The sequence below is a fragment of the Salvelinus fontinalis genome, chromosome 2, assembly GCF_029448725.1.
Source record: "Salvelinus fontinalis isolate EN_2023a chromosome 2, ASM2944872v1, whole genome shotgun sequence".
Lineage (NCBI taxonomy): Eukaryota > Metazoa > Chordata > Actinopteri > Salmoniformes > Salmonidae > Salvelinus > Salvelinus fontinalis.
This window is the reverse complement of record NC_074666.1, coordinates 14,211,113-14,230,941: the sequence shown is the minus strand read 5'-3', so window position 1 is coordinate 14,230,941 and position 19,829 is coordinate 14,211,113. Positions and strand designations below refer to the sequence as shown.

At 39.6% G+C, this 19,829-nt stretch overlaps 1 protein-coding gene across 2 annotated transcripts in view; it reads right to left on the bottom strand.

Moving 5' to 3' along the window:
- arhgap24 (Rho GTPase activating protein 24) overlaps positions 1-19,829 on the bottom strand; it is a 213,329-nt gene that overhangs the window by 126,909 nt on the left and 66,591 nt on the right. For both annotated transcript variants that reach the window (XM_055864386.1, XM_055864394.1), the window contains exon 3: positions 4,006-4,093. In XM_055864386.1, coding sequence (XP_055720361.1) covers positions 4,006-4,093 — 88 coding nt within the window. The remainder of the gene's footprint in view (positions 1-4,005; positions 4,094-19,829) is intronic.

The following is a 19,829-nucleotide window of genomic DNA, read 5'->3' as shown; positions in this document are numbered from 1 at the left end:
TAAGAGAGTTAAGTAATTTAACTGCACAAGTGGATTGATTGCACAAATCAGTTGACTGCAGACCAGCGAGCCACTGGGGCCCCTCATATTTTGTGGCCCCACACTCTCATCAAAGTTGCCCAACACTGGTCTACTGCAACAGCCGGAACGATTTATTGTGAGTAACAAGTCACTTCAGAACAGAAAAGATAGTTGCTGATTAAAAACATGATTCATGCTCCTCTCTAGTGTTTATATCTCAGCCATCACTTCATTTATCATTCAGGTCAGATGTTGTTTTGATATATAAATCTAATTAAAAGGTTCAACGGAATATGCCCATTTATTCCACATGACCAAGTAGAGATTTATAGCTGTAGGACGAAACACAGCTTGCCTTGCATATAATCTACCGTCATTATCAGTGATGCTCTCAGGAAGGAGTGTGTAGGTCTGTGCTTTACCTAGAAACCTACAAGTTGCTCTATTCTCTGTTGAAATGCATACAGTATATCGTTTATTGTGTGTGCCAAACACAAAGACATATGCCCATGTGTTCGGCCATCACTCATCCTCAAACTAAAGCCATATGTTTTGTTCTCTCATGTAACAGAGTCCACATGAACAATATAAGCAATTCTTCACAACGTGTTGGCCTCCTATTCCCTATGTAGTGTACTACTTTTTGACAAGGGTCCATAGGATACCATTTGGGACGTACAAAAAAGTGATTGACAGGAAAATACACTGGTCCAAATTACAGAAAATCATCTCTTTCTCCCTGTTCCTGGCATCACATGCACAACGTCTTCTAGTGAATGAAACAGCATTCACTATGTGAGGATGAAATGTTTTCGAGTTAGCAGGCTGGCTGTATGAATTAGAGGATAACCCAGATGCCAGGAATATTTAGTCCAGTGGGCCACACACACTACGCACTGTAATAGAAACACCACATTGAGTGGAAGGGGTGATGCATGCCTTACAGGAAATGTCAATGAATGGACTAATTCAAAAAGTTACAAAACAGTAACAAAGGCAACAAAAAAAATCCACAAAGTTACCCTGAAACTGATACGTCTACCACTTGGCTAGTGCAAATCATTAGATAGATAGGCTGCAAGGACACGACTCTCCAAAAACAAAGGCTGAGACACACAGACTCACAATCAAAGCAGCACAGCCACTGTTCAGACAAGCTCCACTTATTCATTTTAATAACCCAAATAGAAGAACTCAAGGACACATTGTATTGACTGAAATAAAGAACCGTCACAATAACCCATGAGAGAACAAGCCTTGGTTCTTGATTGTATTCAAAGGAATACAGATCAGTCACGGATCAGTCAATAGAATACAGAATGGGGTAAAGATCAGTCATGGATCAGTCAATAGAATACAGAATGGAATAGAGATCAGTCATGGATCAGTCAATAGAATACAGAATGGAATACAGATCCGTCACGGATCAGTCAATAGAATACAGAATGGGGTAAAGATCAGTCATGGATCAGTCAATAGAATACAGAATGGAATAGAGATCAGTCATGGATCAGTCAATAGAATACAGAATGGAATACAGATCCGTCACGGATCAGTCAATAGAATACAGAATGGAATACAGATCCTTCACGGATCAGTCAATAGAATACAGAATGGGGTAAAGATCAGTCATGGATCAGTCAATAGAATACGGAATGGAATAAAGATCAGTCATGGATCAGTCAATAGAATACAGAATGGAATACAGATCAGTCATGGATCAGTCAATAGAATACAGAATGGAATACAGATCAGTCATGGATCAGTCAATAGAATACAGAACGGAATACAGATCAGTCATGGATCAGTCAATAGAATACAGAATGGAATACAGATCAGTCATGGATCAGTCAATAGAATACGAAATGGAATACAGATCAGTCATGGATCAGTCAATAGAATACAGAACAATAACCTCTTGGATCTCAATTCTGTTTTCTTCATAAGAGCAACGGGGGATGATACACCAGAATGAAAGAAGCGAGGGAGAGAAAGGAGGGGTACACCGGAAAGGGAAAAGATGAGTGTTCTGTGTTTCCATCATGGGTCAGTACACAACATCCTCTACACATTCCTCTCTGGTGGATCGATTGGAGTTGGTCACGCATTCCCCCACAGACCAGCTGCGGGCTGTCTTACAGCTGTGGCCCTGGGCTCATCCCAAATACCACCCTATTCTCTGGATGGTGCACTACTGTTGACCAGAGTCCTATTGGTCCTGGTATATAGTACACTACTGTTGACCAGAGTCCTATTGGTCCTGGTATATAGTACACCACTGTTGACCAGAGTCCTATTGGTCCTGGTATATAGTACACCACTGTTGACCAGAGTCCTATTGGTCCTGGTATATAGTACACTACTGTTGACCAGAGTCCTATTGGTCCTGGTATGTAATACACTACTGTTGACCAGAGTCCTATTGGTCCTGGTATATAGTACACTACTGTTGACCAGAGTCCTATTGGTCCTGGTATATAGTACACTACTGTTGACCCGTGCTTAGAAATATTTTTTTCCCAGGACTCCCTTGACTCCCTTTTCCTTCGTGTCCTCTCTAGTCTCTAGTCAAGGCCATCCCGACTGCAGGTTCAGGGTCTGCAAGGTCAAAGTCCACAGTTTGTGTGTGTGTCTCACTCAAAGAGCCCCTGAGCTCTGGGAAGAATGTCAAGGGTCATCAAAGAAACTACTAGTATCCAAACAAAGACTCCAAAATGGAACACTTTACCCTACATAGTGCACTACCTTTGATCAGGGCTCATAGGGCTCTGCTCAAAATTAGTGCACTATGTAGTGGGGTTGGAACCGAAATGATTATCCAATCGTTCCGTTCCGAAGAGAACCCCATATTTCTTTCTGTTCCGTTCCGATGTTCCGAACCGGTTCTGAACTGGTTCGAACAACAACAACAACAACAACAACAACAACAAGTAACAGTTCATATAGTTCCTTTTCGTATATATTTTTTTAAACCTGTGAAATCAATGCCATTTTTATAATTATCTCATTAATTTACTCCACCAATTAGCACGGATAGAAAAGCTTTCTTTGGAGCAGTGTTTGATTGGTCAGATAAGTACATGGGCGAGATACATCTGAACTTTCACAGCTGGGTAGAGAGGGAGAGAGAGGGGTGGACATGGAGCGGTCTGAATTACAGAAATATATACTAGTCTTTAGGAATATTTTGGGATGTAGAAAAAATATTTTTTGGACCAGTTCTCAAGATTAGAAGAAAAAAAAACATCTGTTTCCCGGAAAACACTATAGATCAGTTTCATTCCCGGTTCTGTTTCTTTTCTTCAAAAAATGTTCTGTTCCCTGAACTGGTTCCAACCATTGCTATGTAGGGAATAGGGTGCGAAACCCCCATTGGGACGAACCCAGTCACTGCATAAGTCAATGACTCACCAGCTGTGCAACTTCAAAACGTTTCCCACTGAGTGTCACTTCAAACTACAAAGGGCTGTTGTTATGATGTGATAGAAAGATATACTGCTAGCAAGGAGAGAAAAATGGATCCTGACTTTAGAGGTCAGAATTATTAAGAGACCTACTGAACAATGTGTATTATGTCTAACAAAACAATAATTTGATCAAAATAAGATTTTTTTGCAGTGAAGGAAGATTGGACTTTTCCCGCAGAGCAGATTTGATTGAATTTGTAGCGTCTTTATAATCCACAGAGACCCACAAAAACAATGACGAGAGTGAATGTTGTTACCACTACAGATCCATCTCAGAAAATAACAACAGTTCCCTGTGTTAGATGTGTTTACTGAGCTGTGACTGCAAGGGACAGCAAGTGTTCCCAAACACCTTACGTTTTTGGGAGGTGTGATTATAATGGATTCTGTCACAATGTCACCCTATTGTCATTTTCATCACGAGGTGCCCTTGAATTAAGGTCTTTCCGGTGAATAATAGGTCTGGATTTGCTCTGCCTTGCGTAAGATAAAAAGCAGCTCTATTTCTTTGTCTTACCTGCAGAGACCTCAAACAGGAATTTTCCCCCCTCGTCACCATTGCTGGGATGCTCAGTGACTCTGTTTCCAGGTAACAGAATGATCCCCTAGAGAGAAAAAGGAAGACAGAGGAAAGTCAGAGGTAGAGTTTCAACACGCAACCAATACATACAGTTGTTTAAGACTTAACCCAATACACACAGTTGTTTAAGACTTAACCCAATACACACAGTTGTTTAAGACTTAACCCAATACACACAGTTGTTTAAGACTTAACCCAATACACACAGTTGTTTAAGACTTAACCCAATACACACAGTTGTTTAAGACTTAACCCAATACACACAGTTGTTTAAGACTTAACCCAATACACACAGTTGTTTAAGACTTAACCCAATACACACAGTTGTTTAAGACTTAACCCAATACACACAGTTGTTTAAGACTTAACCCAATACACACAGTTGTTTAAGACTTAACCCAATACACACAGTTGTTTAAGACTTAACCCAATACACACAGTTGTTTAAGACTTAACCCAATACACACAGTTGTTTAAGACTTAACCCAATACACACAGTTGTTTAAGACTTAACCCAATACACACAGTTGTTTAAGACTTAACCCAATACACACAGTTGTTTAAGACTTAACCCAATACACACAGTTGTTTAAGACTTAACCCAATACACACAGTTGTTTAAGACTTAACCCAATACACACAGTTGTTTAAGACTTAACCCAATACACACAGTTGTTTAAGACTTAACCCAATACACACAGTTGTTTAAGACTTAACCCAATACACACAGTTGTTTAAGACTTAACCCAATACACACAGTTGTTTAAGACTTAACCCAATACACACAGTTGTTTAAGACTTAACCCAATACACACAGTTGTTTAAGACTTAACCCAATACACACAGTTGTTTAAGACTTAACCCAATACACACAGTTGTTTAAGAATTAACCCAATACACACAGTTGTTTAAGACTTAACCCAATACACACAGTTGTTTAAGACTTAACCCAATACACACAGTTGTTTAAGAATTAACCCAATACCTACTGTGTTTATTCAGTAGATTATTTTAAAAGAAATCAATCAACACTCATCAAACTCATTACAATTATTTTGTGTTGACTGCTGATCAGTTGTGTAAAGTACTTAAGTAAAAATACTTTAAAGGACTAGTTAAGTAAAAAATACTTTAAAGTACTTCTTAGGTAAAAAATACTTTAAAGTACTACTTAAGTAAAAATACTTTAAAGTGCTACTTAAGTAAAAAATACTTTAAAGTGCTACTTAAGTAAAAAATACTTTAAAGTACTACGTAAGTAGTTTTTTGGGGGTATCTCTATTTTACTTTACTGTTTATATTTTGACAAATTTTACTTTTACTTCCCTACATTCCTATACACCCAAAAGTACTCGTTACATTTTGAATGCTTAGCAGGACAGATAATTGTCAAATTCGCACACTTATCCAGAGAACATCCCGGTCATCCCTCCTGCCTCTGATCTGGCGGACTCACTAAACACAAATGCTTTGTTTGTAAATGATGTCTGAGTGTTGGAGTGTGACCCATAGAGATATCACTACTGTAGTGATCCATAGAGAGATCACTACTGTAGTGATCCATAGAGATATCACTACTGTAGTGATCCATAGAGAGATCACTACTGTAGTGATCCATAGAGATATCACTACTGTAGTGATCCATAGAGATATCACTACTGTAGTGATCCATAGAGATATCACTACTGTAGTGATCCATAGAGATATCACTACTGTAATGATCCATAGAGATATCACTACTGTAGAGATATCACTACTGTTGTGATCCATAAATATACTATATATGTAGGCACTGCAATATACAGTAGTTGAGTGATGTTTGTGCATACTGCAAACCTGGCAACTTTACAAACGATCTGCCCTGGTGTGAGAGCATTAGTTCTGGACTCAGCATGACTTCAGAATAATTATCATAAAGAAATATGCTTATATCAAAAGACTGTAAAAAATAATAATTCAGGGATTCTTAAATTAATAAAGAAATAATCTTATATCACTGAAGTATTTCTTAAAGTTTGCGTCTCAAATCGCACCCTAGTAGTGCACTATTTTGACCAGAACCCATAGGGATCCCATACTATGTAGGGAATAGGGTGCCTTTTGGGGCGTTACCCTGGATTCTGGTCAAGGCGGTGTCGTCATGGCGATCTGGAGAAAGTTCTGTGTTTCCCTGGGGGGTCTGGATGAAAGAACAGGTATTAAACCTGAGAAAGTTCTGTGTTTCCCTGGGGGGTCTGGATGAAAGAGCTGAACAGGTATTAAACCTGAGAAAGTTCAATCAATCAATCAAGTTTATTTTATATAGCATTTCGTACATCAGCTAATATCTCAAAGTGCTGTACAGAAAACTAGCCTAAAACCCCAAACAGCAAGCAAAACCTAGGAAGAAACCTAGAGAGGAGCCAGGCTATGAGGGGTGGCCAGTTCTCTTCTGGCTGTGCCGGGTGGAGATTATAACAGAACATGGCCAAGATGTTCAAATGTTCATAAATTACCAGCATGGTCAAATAATAATAATCACAATACTAATGTCTATACACACCATCCTATATAACTACTGTCTATACACACATCCTATATAACTACTGTCTATACTGTCTATACACACCATCCTATATAACTACTGTCTATACACACCATCCTATATAACTACTGTCTATACACACCATCCTATATAACTACTGTCTATACACACCATCCTATATAACTACTGTCTATACACACCATCCTATATAACTACTGTCTATACTGTCTATACACACCATCCTATGTAACTACTGTCTATACACACTATCCTATATAACTACTGTCTATACTGTCTATACACACCATCCCATATAACTACTGTCCATACTGTCTATACACACCATCCTATATAACTACTGCTGTACACACCATCCTTTATAACTACTGTCTATACACACCATCCTATATAACTACTGTCCATACTGTCTATACACACCATCCCATATAACTACTGTCTATACTGTCTATACACACCATGCTATATAACTACTGTCTATACACACCATCCTATATAACTAATGTCTATACACACCATCCTATATAACTAATGTCTATACACACCATCCTATATAACTACTGTCTATACATACCATCCTATATAACTACTGTCCATACTGACTATACACACCATCCTATATAACTACTGTCTATACACACCATCCTATATAACTAATGTCTATACACACCATCCTATATAACTAATGTCTATACACACCATCCTATATAACTACTGTCTATACATACCATCCTATATAACTACTGTCCATACTGACTATACACACCATCCTATGTAACTACTGTCTATACACACTATCCTATATAACTACTGTCCATACTGTCTATACACACCATCCTATATATCTACTGTCTATACTGTCTATACACACCATCCTATATAACTACTGTCTATACACACCATCCTATATATCTACTGTCTATACACACCATCCTGTATAACTACAGTCTATACACACCATCCTATATAACTACTGTCTATACACACCATCCCATATAACTACTGTCCATACTGTCTATACACACCATCCTATATATCTACTGTCTATACACACCATCCTATATAACTACTGCTGTACACACCTTTTCTATTCATACACTGTCCATACGTATTATATATTTGTGTGTGCTTAACATGTGCTTAACAAGTCACATAATAAGTTGCATGGACTCACTCTCTGTGTAATAATAGTGTTTGACATGATTTTTGAATGACTACCTCCTCTCTGTACCCCACACATACAATTATCTGTAAGGTTCCTCAGTAGAGCAGTGAATTTCAAACACAGATTCAACCACAAAGATCAGGGAGGTTTTCCAATGCCTTACAAAGAAGGGCACATATTGGCAGGTGAGTGAAAATTTAAAAAAAGCAGACATTGAATATCCCTTTTAGCATGGTGAAGTTATTAATGACACTTTGGTGTATCAATACACCCAGTTACTACAAAGTTACAGGCGTCATTCCTAACTCAGTTGTCGGAAAGAAAGGAAACCTCTCAGGGATTTCAAAACGAGGCCAATGGTGACTTTAAAGAGTTTAATGTCTGTGATAGGAGAAAACTGAGGATGGATCAACAACATTGTAGTTACTCGACAATATTAACCTAATTAGTATTGTGGAGGGAAAAGAATGGAGCCCGTACAGAATAAAAATATTCCAAAACATGCATCCTGTTTGCAACAAGGAACTAACGTAATATTGCAAAAAAAAAAATTGCAAAGCAATTTACTTTTTGTTCTGAATACAAAGTGTTATGTTTGAGCCAAATCTAACAAACACATCAATGAGTACCTCTCTTCATATTTTCAAGCATAGCGGTGGCTGCATCATGTTATGGGTAAAAAAAAAAGACAATTAAATACATTTTAATCCCACCGTGTAACACAACAAAATGTGGAATATGTCAAGGGGTGTGAATACTTTCTGAATCATCTCAAACAAATAAAAAACATGATTTGACCATTCATCACATGACAAAAAACACAAATAGACAAGATTTTTATACAAACACAAAAAATACACCTTCTCCAAGCCATGATATTTAGAGTACATGTTTGAATGTTTCAAGATACTGTAATAGCAGGACACTGGAAAGTCCATTATCCCCCTGAAGAGTATGAGTTATGCTGTTTGAGCAGGTTTGAATCCTAAGTAACCTGCCTACACATTGTTTTCAGTACAATAGACCAACATAGCTACTGTAGTAGGTAAAAGCTGTGTGTTGGTTAATATACAACATTATAATACAACATTATTCATACAACACTATTATACGATTTCATTATACAACTTCATTATACAACTTTATGATACAACATTATAATACAACATTATAATACAACTTTATTCATACAACTTCATTATACAACTTTATAATACATTATGATACAACATTATAATACAACATTATAATACAACTTTATTCACACAACTTCATTATACAACATTATAATACAACATTATAATACAACATTATAATACAACATTATGATACAGCATTATTATACAACATCATAATAAAGCAAAACAAAGCAACAGAAGTAAAGTAAAAGCACACAGTAATGACAAATGGCAACATAAATAATGCCGTTATTAGCACTGTGTCACGCCCTGACCTTAGGGAGACGTTTTATCTCTCTATTTGGTTCGGTCAGGGTGTGATTTGGGATGGGCATTCTATGTTGTTTGTTTCTATGTTTTGGCCGGGTATGGTTCTCAATCAGGGACAGCTGTCTATCGTTGTCTATGATTGGGAATCATACTTAGGCAGCCTTTTTTCCTTTGGTGTTTGTGGGTAGTTGACTTTGTTAGTGGCACAGTAGCCCTAGTAAGCTTCACGGTCATTTCTTTGTTTCTTGTTTTGTTGGCGACATTTACATAAATAAAGGAAAATGTACTCCCACTACGCTGCACCTTGGTCCGGTCATTTCCACCTAGACGACGAGGGCGACACACTTATTTAATATTAACAGATGATTTTCCAGAGGGAAGAAAAACAACAGAAACCCATTTAAGCCAATATGGAGTAAATTGGACATATTTGCCTGATCTCTTTAACAAGACAATCGTGAAAGCTCCTGGAAAATACACAAATAATGTACCCATTAAATATGTACATGAAATGTACTCTAAAGATTACGGAAGGCCTAGTACTACATTACCTGTAAACAAAAGTGAGTTTTTACAAAATATACAATTGTACATTGCACATACAATTCAAGGATGGCCACAATTGCTCTTGAAGAGCTACAGGTTTATACAGGCTTTCTTGTTCAAGCTCAGTTCCACCACACCTGATTGTGTGACTCGTCAATAGCAATGTTGGTAACTCCTGATACAAACACTGTGACAAATGACAGACTGCTTAAAGAAGACCTCTAAAATACAAACTCATTAGACAAGTACAAAACACTTTTAAGAATAGATATTTATAGATCTGACATTGGATTGGTGCTCTAAATGTTCTTAGTAATTGTGAACACAACTATCCAACTTCAGTCAAAGAGCACACATTCCCCACATTTATAAAAGGCAGTATAAATATGAAAACAGATGGGAGTACTCACAGATCTGGAACAGAACATATATACAGTGCCTTCGGAAAGTATTCAGACTCCTTGACTTATTCCACATTCCACACAGTCATTGGCCTCATCAATAAGTGCATCGATGACGTCCCCCCCCGCAGTGACCGTACGTACATACCCCAACCAGAAACCATTGATTACAGGCAACATCTGCACTGAGCTAAAGGCTAGAGCTGCCGCTTTCAAGGAGCGGGACTCTAACCCGGAAGCTTATAAGAAATCCCGCTATGCCCTCTGACGAACCATCAAACAGGCAAAGCGTCAATACAGGACTAAGATTGAATCGTACTACACCGGCTCTGACGCTCGTCGGATGTGGAATGGCCTGCAAACCATTACAGACTACAAAGGAAAGCACAGCCGAGAGCTGCCCAGTGACACGAGCCTACCTGACGAGCTAAACTAATTCTATGCTCGCATTAAGGCAAATAACACTGAAACATGCATGAGAGCACCTCCTATACTGGAAGACTGTGTGATCACGCTCTCTGCAGCCGATGTGAGTAAGACCTTTAGACAGGTCAACATTTACAAGGCCGCAGGGCCAGACGGATTACCAGGATGTGTACTGCGAGCATGCGCTGACCAACTAGCAAGTGTCTTCAATGACATTTTCAACCTCTCCCTGTCCGAGTCTGTAATAACAACATGTTTTAAGCAGACCACCATAGTGCCTGGGCCCAAGAACACCAAGGTAACCTGCCTAAATGACCACCGACCCATAGCACTTTGAAAGGCTAGCTCACATCAACACCATCATCCCAGAAACCCTGGACCCACTCCAATTTGCAAACCGTCCCAACAGATCCACAGATGATGCATTCTCTATTGCACTCCACACTGCCCTTTCCCACCTGGACAAAAGGAACACGTGTGAGAATGCTATTCATTGACTACAGGTCAGCGTTCAACACCATAGTGCCCTCAAAGCTCATCACTAAACTAAGGACCCTGTGACTAAACTCCTCCCTCTGCAACTGGATCCTGGACTTCCTGACGGGCCGGCCCCAGGTGGTGAGGGTAGGTAATAACACATCCGCCCCGCTGATCCTCAACACAGGGGTCCCTCAGGGGTGCGTGCTCAGCCCCCTCCTGTACTCCGCGTTCACTCATGCCTGCACGGCCAGGCTCAACTCCAACACCATCGTTAAATTTGCCGATGACACAACAGTGTTAGGCCTGATCACCGACAACAACGAGACAGCCTGTAGGAGGAGGTTAGAGACCTGGCCGTGTGGTGCAAGGACAACAACCTCTCCATCAACATGATCAAGACAAAAGAGATGATTGGACTACAGGAAAAAGAGGACCGAGCAGTACCCCATTCTTATCAACGGGGCTGCAGTGGAACAGGCTGAGAGCTTCAAGTTCCTTGGCGTCCACATCACCAACAAACTAACATTATACAAGCACACCATGACAGTCGTGAAGCAGGCACGACAAAACCTATTTCCCCTTAGGAGACTGAAAATATTTGGCATGGATCCTCAGATCCTCAAAAGGTTCTACAGCTGCACCATCGAGAGCATCCTGACTAGTTGTATCACTGCCTGGTATGGCAACTGCTCAGCCTCCGACCGCAAGGCACTACAGAGGGTAGTGCGAACGGCCCAGTACATCACTGCGGCCAAGCTTCCTGCCATCCAGGACCTCTATACCAGGCGGTGTCAGAGGAAGGCACTAAGAATTGTCAAAGACTCTAGCCACCCTGGTCATAGACTGTTCTCTCTGCTACCACACGGCAAGCGGTACCGGAGTGCCAAGTCTAGGTCCAAGAGGCTTCTACCCCCAAGTCATAAGACTCCTGAACATCTAGTCAAATGGCTACCCAGACTATTTGCATTGCCCCCCCCTCCCCTCTCCACACCACTGCCACTCTCTGTTGTCATCTATGCATAGTCACTTTAATTAACTCTACCTACATGCACATACTACCTCAACTAACTGGTGCCCACACACATTGACTCTGTACCGGCACCCCCCTGTATATATTGTTATTTTTTACTGCTGCTCTTTAATTACTTGTTACTTTTCTCTTATTCTTATTCATATTGTTTGAAACTGCACTGCTGGTTAGGGGCTCGTAAGTAAGCATTTCACTGTAAGGTCTACACCAAATTTGTTTGATTTGAGTAAAGGGTCTGAATACTTATGTAAATGTGACATTTCAGTTGTTTATTTTAAAACCTCTTAGGGATCCCTTAAGCTCGAATCCCGTTACCGGGATAGATTTGACAACATCAGGTGAAATTGCAGCGCGCCAAATTCAAACTACAGAAATATGTTTATTTAACATTAATTTAAATACAAGTGTAATACATCAAAATAAAGCTTAACTTCTTGTTAATCCAGCAGCTGTGTCAGATTTCAAAAAGGCTTTACGGCGAAAGCACACCATGCGATTATCTGAGGACAGTGCCCCACGTACAAAACATGAAATCCATTTTTCAACCAGGCAGGTGTGACACGAAAGTCAGAAATAGCGATATAATAAATGCCTTACCTTTGAAGATCTCCATCTTTTTGCAATCCCAAATGTCTCAGTGACACAATGAATGGTCATTTTGTTCGATCAATTCCTTCTTTATATCCCCAAAATGTCAATTTATTTGGTGCGTTTGATTCAGAAATACACCAAAAAGAAAAACATCGAACAATTTCTAAAGACTGTAGACATCTAGTGGAAGCCATGGGAACTGCAATCTGGGCCCTAATAAATCAGGTTTCCCATAGAAACTATTGGAAAATACAAGGACCTGAAAAACAAAATTCACTGGATGGATTGTGCTGGGGGTTTCGCCTGCCAAATCAGTTCTGGTATACTCACAGACATTATTTTAACAGTTGTAGAAACTTTAGAGTGTTTCTATCCAATACTACCATGCATATGCATATCCTAGCTTCTGGGCCTGAGTAACAGGCAGTTTACTTTGGGCACACTTTTCATCCGGAAGATGATTTTTAAATCTAAAAACACGTTTTTGCTTTGTCATTATGGGGTATTGTGTGTAGGTTGATGAGGGAAACAAACAATTTAATCAATTTTAGAATAGGGCTGTAATGTAACAAAATTTGGAAAAAGTCAAGGAGTCTGAATACTTTCCGAATGCACTGTAACTGCTATTGATAGTGTGTGATGTACTGTGTGTACATGAATAAGCGTAAGTAGCTGGTCAGCCCCACATGGGCCAGCTTGACACATTTCTTAGCTTCTAAAATGACAGAAAGTGGCACCTGACAAGGAGACACATTTACAATGTGCAACTTATCACATGCATTTATCCTGTAGGGATGGCACACATCTGACGTATTACTTGAGAGTATGAGAGCTGGTCTCGTCACCGTTCTCTCCTCCGTAGTAGCAAGATGCGAGCCCTAGTACTAGTACACGTCGTCACACTCCCTGTCCCTTGCCACTCAACGATGCCCAACGAACCAAAAGGCTCTTTTAAGAGACGCCTAATAAATGAAATGAAGCACACATCATGTGTGTGTGTAGGGAAAGGGAGGGGGTGGCACAATAACCATACACAACAGAGAATGGTCAGAATATCCCCTCAGGTAGGCAAACCCAGGATCTTCAAATCCCAGGGCGGTGACGCTAACCATTAGGCTACAAACCCTGTTATACACTTAACAAAACGCAACATGTAAAGTGTTGGTTCCATGTTTCATGAGCTGAAATTAAAGATTCAATTATATATTTTCCATATGCACTAAAAGCTTATTTCTCTCAAATTTTGTGCACAAATTTGTTTACATCCCTGTTAGTGAACATTTCTCCTTTGCCAATATAATTCATCAACCTGACGGGTGTGGCATATCAATAAGATGATTAAACAGCATGATCATTACACAGGCGCACCTTGTGCTGGGGACAATAAAAGGCCACTCTAAAATGTGCAGTTTTGTCACACATCACAATGCCACAGATGTCTCAATTTTTTAGGGATGTGCAATTGTCATGCTGACTGCAGGAATGTCCACCAGTTGTAGCCAGAAAATTTGACAGTATATCAAACAAGCCTCACAACCGTAGACCACCAAACTGTGGGTTTGCACAACCGAATACGTTTTTCTATAAACTGTCCTAATCCGTCTTAGGGAAGCTCATCTGCATGCTCGTCCTCCTCACCAGTGTCTTGACATGACTGCCGTTCCGCGTTGTAACCGACTTCAGTGGGCAAATGCTCACCTTCCAATGGCCACTGGTACGCTGGAGAAGTGTTCTCTTCCTGGATGAATCCCAGTTTTAACTGTACCCGGCAGATGGCAGACAGCGTGTATCTTTGAATTTGTTGCATATTTTACTTCAGTAAAGTGTTGCTTGCATTAAGTACACGTTTTAAATCAACAAGCGCTTGCTGTAATGTAACAAAATCAGATTGCAACTCTAACATAGTTTGATCAACAGTCGGTGCAATGGCATATATTACCATATCGTCTGCATTCAGATGTATATTACAGGATTTAATACACAGACCAATGTTATTTATATAAATAGTCAAGAGAACGGGTCCTAATACCGACCCCTGCGGTACACCTTTTGAAATATAGTGTAAACTAGACTTGACACCATCAGAAAGCACAAAGTGCCCTGTCTGACAAATAGTTCTTTAACCATTTGCAAGACTACTTATACAGGCCCAATTCAAAAAGGTTTTTGAAAGAGTAGAGAATGGTCAACGATGTGGAATATCTTGGAAAGGTCTGTAAATAAAGCAGTTTAATGGTTTTTTTAATGATCCAGGCAATTTAAAACATCATATTAAACAAGCGTAGTGGCTGAAACAGTCCAGATCTAAAACCAGACTGGTGCATATTTAGAAAATATTTGTTTTGAACAATCATGTTATAAAGTCACACTGCAACTTAATGACAGCCTTGTAGGAATATTCCCTGTTTGTTGTTATGGGTGTTTTAATTATTATTATTTTTTTAACATCTCCATCATCATTAGCAGAATGTTCCCGCAATGTTCTCTCAGAACCATTTCTATTGCTCTCACATTTTGTTGCGGCAGTATACTCTAAAAACGATTACTGGTACATTGTGTTATTAAATCACCTGGAACCCTAATGAGAACGTTTGGGGAATTCTTTTGCGGTGATTGTTACAGATATTGTGCACAACATTTTAATACATTTTTTGGGATAACATTCCAATGAATTTCATTTAAAAAAACATCTAAAATAAATTAATAAAATATTTGGTTCTTCAAAAGTTTTTGGGATGTTATCATCCTAATGTTAGATAAAACCCCAAAGAGAACTTAATGGGAATGTTCTGGGAATGTTCCTGGTTTGCTGGGTCACTCCTTTGAAAAGAGCCCATATTAATTCTATTAAGTAATAGAATGCCCAGCATATTAGATTACCCATCATAATGCATGATGGATATAATTAGCTTCCCGATACCGCTGTCTAACACACGAGACATTATCAATGTAGATAGCTGGGATGGATGGAGGGATGCACTGCAACACATGTAAATGTTACCTAGATTTTTGGTATCGTAGAACGAGGGGAGAGAGGGAGGGAGGGAACGAGGAGAGGGAGAGAGGGAGGGGACTGCAACACATGTAAATGTTACCTAGATTTTTGGTATCGTAGAACGAGGGGAGAGAGGGAGGGAGGGAACGAGGAGAGGGAGAGAGGGAGGGGACTGCAACACATGTAAATGTTACCTAGATTTTTGGTATCGTAGAACGAGGGGAGAGAGGGAGGGAGGGAACGAGGAGAGGGAGAGAGGGAGGGGACTGCAACACATGTAAATGTTACCTAGATTTTTGGTATCGTAGAACGAGGGGAGAGAGGGAGGGAGGGAACGAGGAGAGGGAGAGAGGGAGGGGACTGCAACACATGTAAATGTTACCTAGATTTTTGGTATCGTAGAACGAGGGGAGAGAGGGAGGGAGGGAACGAGGAGAGGGAGAGAGGGAGGGGACTGCAACACATGTAAATGTTACCTAGATTTTTGGTATCGTAGAACGAGGGGAGAGAGGGAGGGAGGGAACGAGGAGAGGGAGAGAGGGAGGGGACTGCAACACGTAAATGTTACCTAGATTTTTGGTATCGTAGAACGAGGGGAGAGAGGGAGGGAGGGAACGAGGAGAGGGAGAGAGGGAGGGGACTGCAACACATGTAAATGTTACTTAGATGTTTGGTATCGTATTGAGATAATGAAGTTGAAGATGCAGATAGCAGATAAAAAAATTAAATGCAGTGTGGAGGGAGGGAGGGAGGGAGGGAGGGAGGGAGGGAGGGAGGGAGGGAGGGAGGGAGGGAGGGAGGGAGGGAGGGAGGGAGACTGTCACTCACTCACTCTGACCAACATAAACATTTCCAGATTGTTAATGTGGTGAACTGCCTTGTGTTATAACATACAGTACATTATATGAGTGAACCTTACAAAACCAACATCGTAAATAAACTGCTAAATGAACCTGCCAGTACCTGAGTGTTTCTAATGAAAAGCAAGTGCCACTCTATTTAACTGTATTTAACTGTATTCAACTGTATTGAAGTCTATTTAACTGTATTTAACTGTATTCAACTGTATTGAAGTCTATTTAACTCCATTTCACTCTATTTCACTCAATTAACTGTATTTAACTGTATTTAACTGTATTTCACTCAATTAACTGTATTTAACTGTATTTAACTTTATTGAACTCTATTTAACTCTATTGAACTGTATTTAAATGTATTTAACTCAATTAACTGTATTTAACTGTATTTAACTGTATTTAACTGTATTTAACTGTATTTCACTCAATTAACTGTATTTAACTGTTTTTAACTCTATTGAACTCTATTTAACTGTATTTAACTGTATTTCACTCAATTAACTGTATTTAACTGTATTTAACTCTATTTAACTGTATTTCACTCAATTAACTGTATTTAACTGTATTGAACTCTATTGAACTCTATTGAACTCTATTGAACTCTATTGAACTGTATTTAACTGTATTTAACTGTATTTAACTGTATTTAACTGTATTGAACTCTATTTAACTGTATTTAACTGTATTAACAGATGTAAATTATACCGTCTGGAGTGCCCACCATTAGAGCGACCTCTATCTTGGATGTTTAAATGTTTTAATGTATCGGTGGCATGTGTCTGTGTTAAAGCCCTATAAACATTTACAAGATCTGAAAGCTGAGAGGTTCCTGTGTGTGTGTGTGTGTGTGTGTGTGTGTGTGTGTGTGTGTGTGTGTGTGTGTGTGTGTGTGTGTGTGTGTGTGTGTGTGTGTGTGTGTGTGTCTGTGTGTCTCTGTGTCTCTGTGTCTGTGTGTCTCTGTGTCTGTGTGTCTCTGTGTCTGTGTCTGTGTCTGTGTGTGTGTGTGTGTGTGTGTGTGCTTGTGTGTGTGTGTGTGTGTGTGTGTGTGTGTGTGTGTGTGTAATACACCACTTTCCTGCTGAGATAAGGCCCTTTGATGAGGCATGACTGTGACACGCAGGAAACAGTTTCTACCTCTTTACCTGAAGGCCCATATGAACAGCATTAATGGCACTCGTAAAGATGGCATGGGCTTGCCCCGGTAATGAAGTAGGGAGAACTTGTGTTTGATGAGGTCATTCAACAGGATCTGCCATGTATCAACATCTAAGCTTCGTCCCAAAATGGCACCCTATTCACAGCCCATCAAAAGTAGTGTCCTAATAAAGAGGAATAGGGAACCATGCAGGACGCAGCCCCTGATATAGAGAGAAACAGACGGAAACACAAACCAACCGACAACTTCTCAAATAACAGGAGTCTTTCATTTACAGACTCTCTCTCTCTCTACCTCTCTCTCTCTCTCTCTCTCTCTCTCTCTCTCTGCAACCCCCTGGCACTTAGGAAAAACGTGGAATGACATGGCATCAAACGGTTACATGTATAAACCGTTCCCTCCCTGGTCCTTAGTCGTTAGTTACCACCTTTTTCCATCACAACAAGCTCTGCCTGTATGTGAGATTATATACGGTTAACAGAGCACAACAACAAAACCCAGAGGATGACTTCAACCTATAAAAAGCTGTGGCTTAACACACACACACACACACACACACACACACACACACACACACACACACACACACACACACACACACACACACACACACACACACACACACCCTAGTGACTGGCTGCTGAGGTACTAGTGCTGCTCAGAGACGTGTGTGTGTGTGTGTGTGTGTGTGTGTGTGTGTGTGTGTGTGTGTGTGTGTGTGTGTGTGTGTGTGTGTGTGTGTGTGTGTGTGTGTGTGTGTGTGTGTGTGTGTGTCGCTCTGAGACTGTACCGTAGTGTAGGCCCTATGCTACTCTAAAACCACACATCACTGCTGTTGTTATTCCCCCTTCACCTCTCAGACACACTTTCCATAATGACACCCTGGCCACTTCTATGCTGTTTTCTGCAACACCATACCACAGTATACTGGCCCTATGCAACAATATATACCGCAGACAAATCCAGCCCAGCTTCAGGACTCCCTGGAATACAGTGGTAATTGTTACTAAGCTGACACTCCTGGTTAATAATTTAAAATGAATACAGCTCAGATGGGCTAAGCACAGTAGCAACGCCTGATTAATACAGTAAATACACAGTAATAATACAGTAAAAACACAGTAATAGCACAGTTATAATACAGTAATAATACAGTAATAATACAGTAAAGACAAAGTAATAACTCAGTAATAATACAGTAATAATACAGTTATAACACAGTAATACAGTAACGACACAGTAATAATACAGTAATAATACAGTAATAATACAGTAAAGACAAAGTAATAACTCAGTAATAATACAGTAATAATACAGTAAAGACAAAGTAATAACTCAGTAATAATACAGTAATAATACAGTAAAGACAAAGTAATGACTCAGTAATAATACAGTAATAATACAGTAAAGACAAAGTAATAACTCAGTAATAATACAGTAATAATACAGTAATAATACAGTAATATCTCAGTAATAACTCAGTAATAACTCAGTAATAATACAGTTATAACACAGTAATACAGTAACGACACAGTAATAACTCAGTAATAACTCAGTAATAATACAGTAATAATACAGTAATAATACAGTAACGACTCAGTAATAGCACATTTATAATACATTTCTATTTTTGTTTCACCTTTATTTATTTAACCAGGTAGGCCAGTTGAGAACAAGTTCTCAATTACAACTGCGACCTGGCCAAGATAAAGCAAAACAGTGCGACACAAACAACAACACAGAGTTACACATCGGATAAACAGACGTACAGTCAATAACACAATAGAGAAATCTATAAACAGTGTGTACAAATGGAGTAAGAATAGGGAGGTAAGGCAATAAATAGGCCAATAGTGGTGAAATAATTGCAATTTAGCAATTAAACACTGGAGTGATAGATGTGCAGAAGATGAATGTGCAAGTAGAGATACTGGGGTGCAAAGGAGCAAAAAAATATATAACAATATGGGGATGAGGTTGTTGGGTGGGCTATTTACAGGTGGGCTGTGCACAGGTGCAATGATCGGTAAGTTGCTCTGACAGCTGATGCTTAAAGTTAGTGCTGCTATGGTGACCAGTGAGCTTAGATAAGGCGGGGCTTTACCTAGCAAAGACTTATGCATG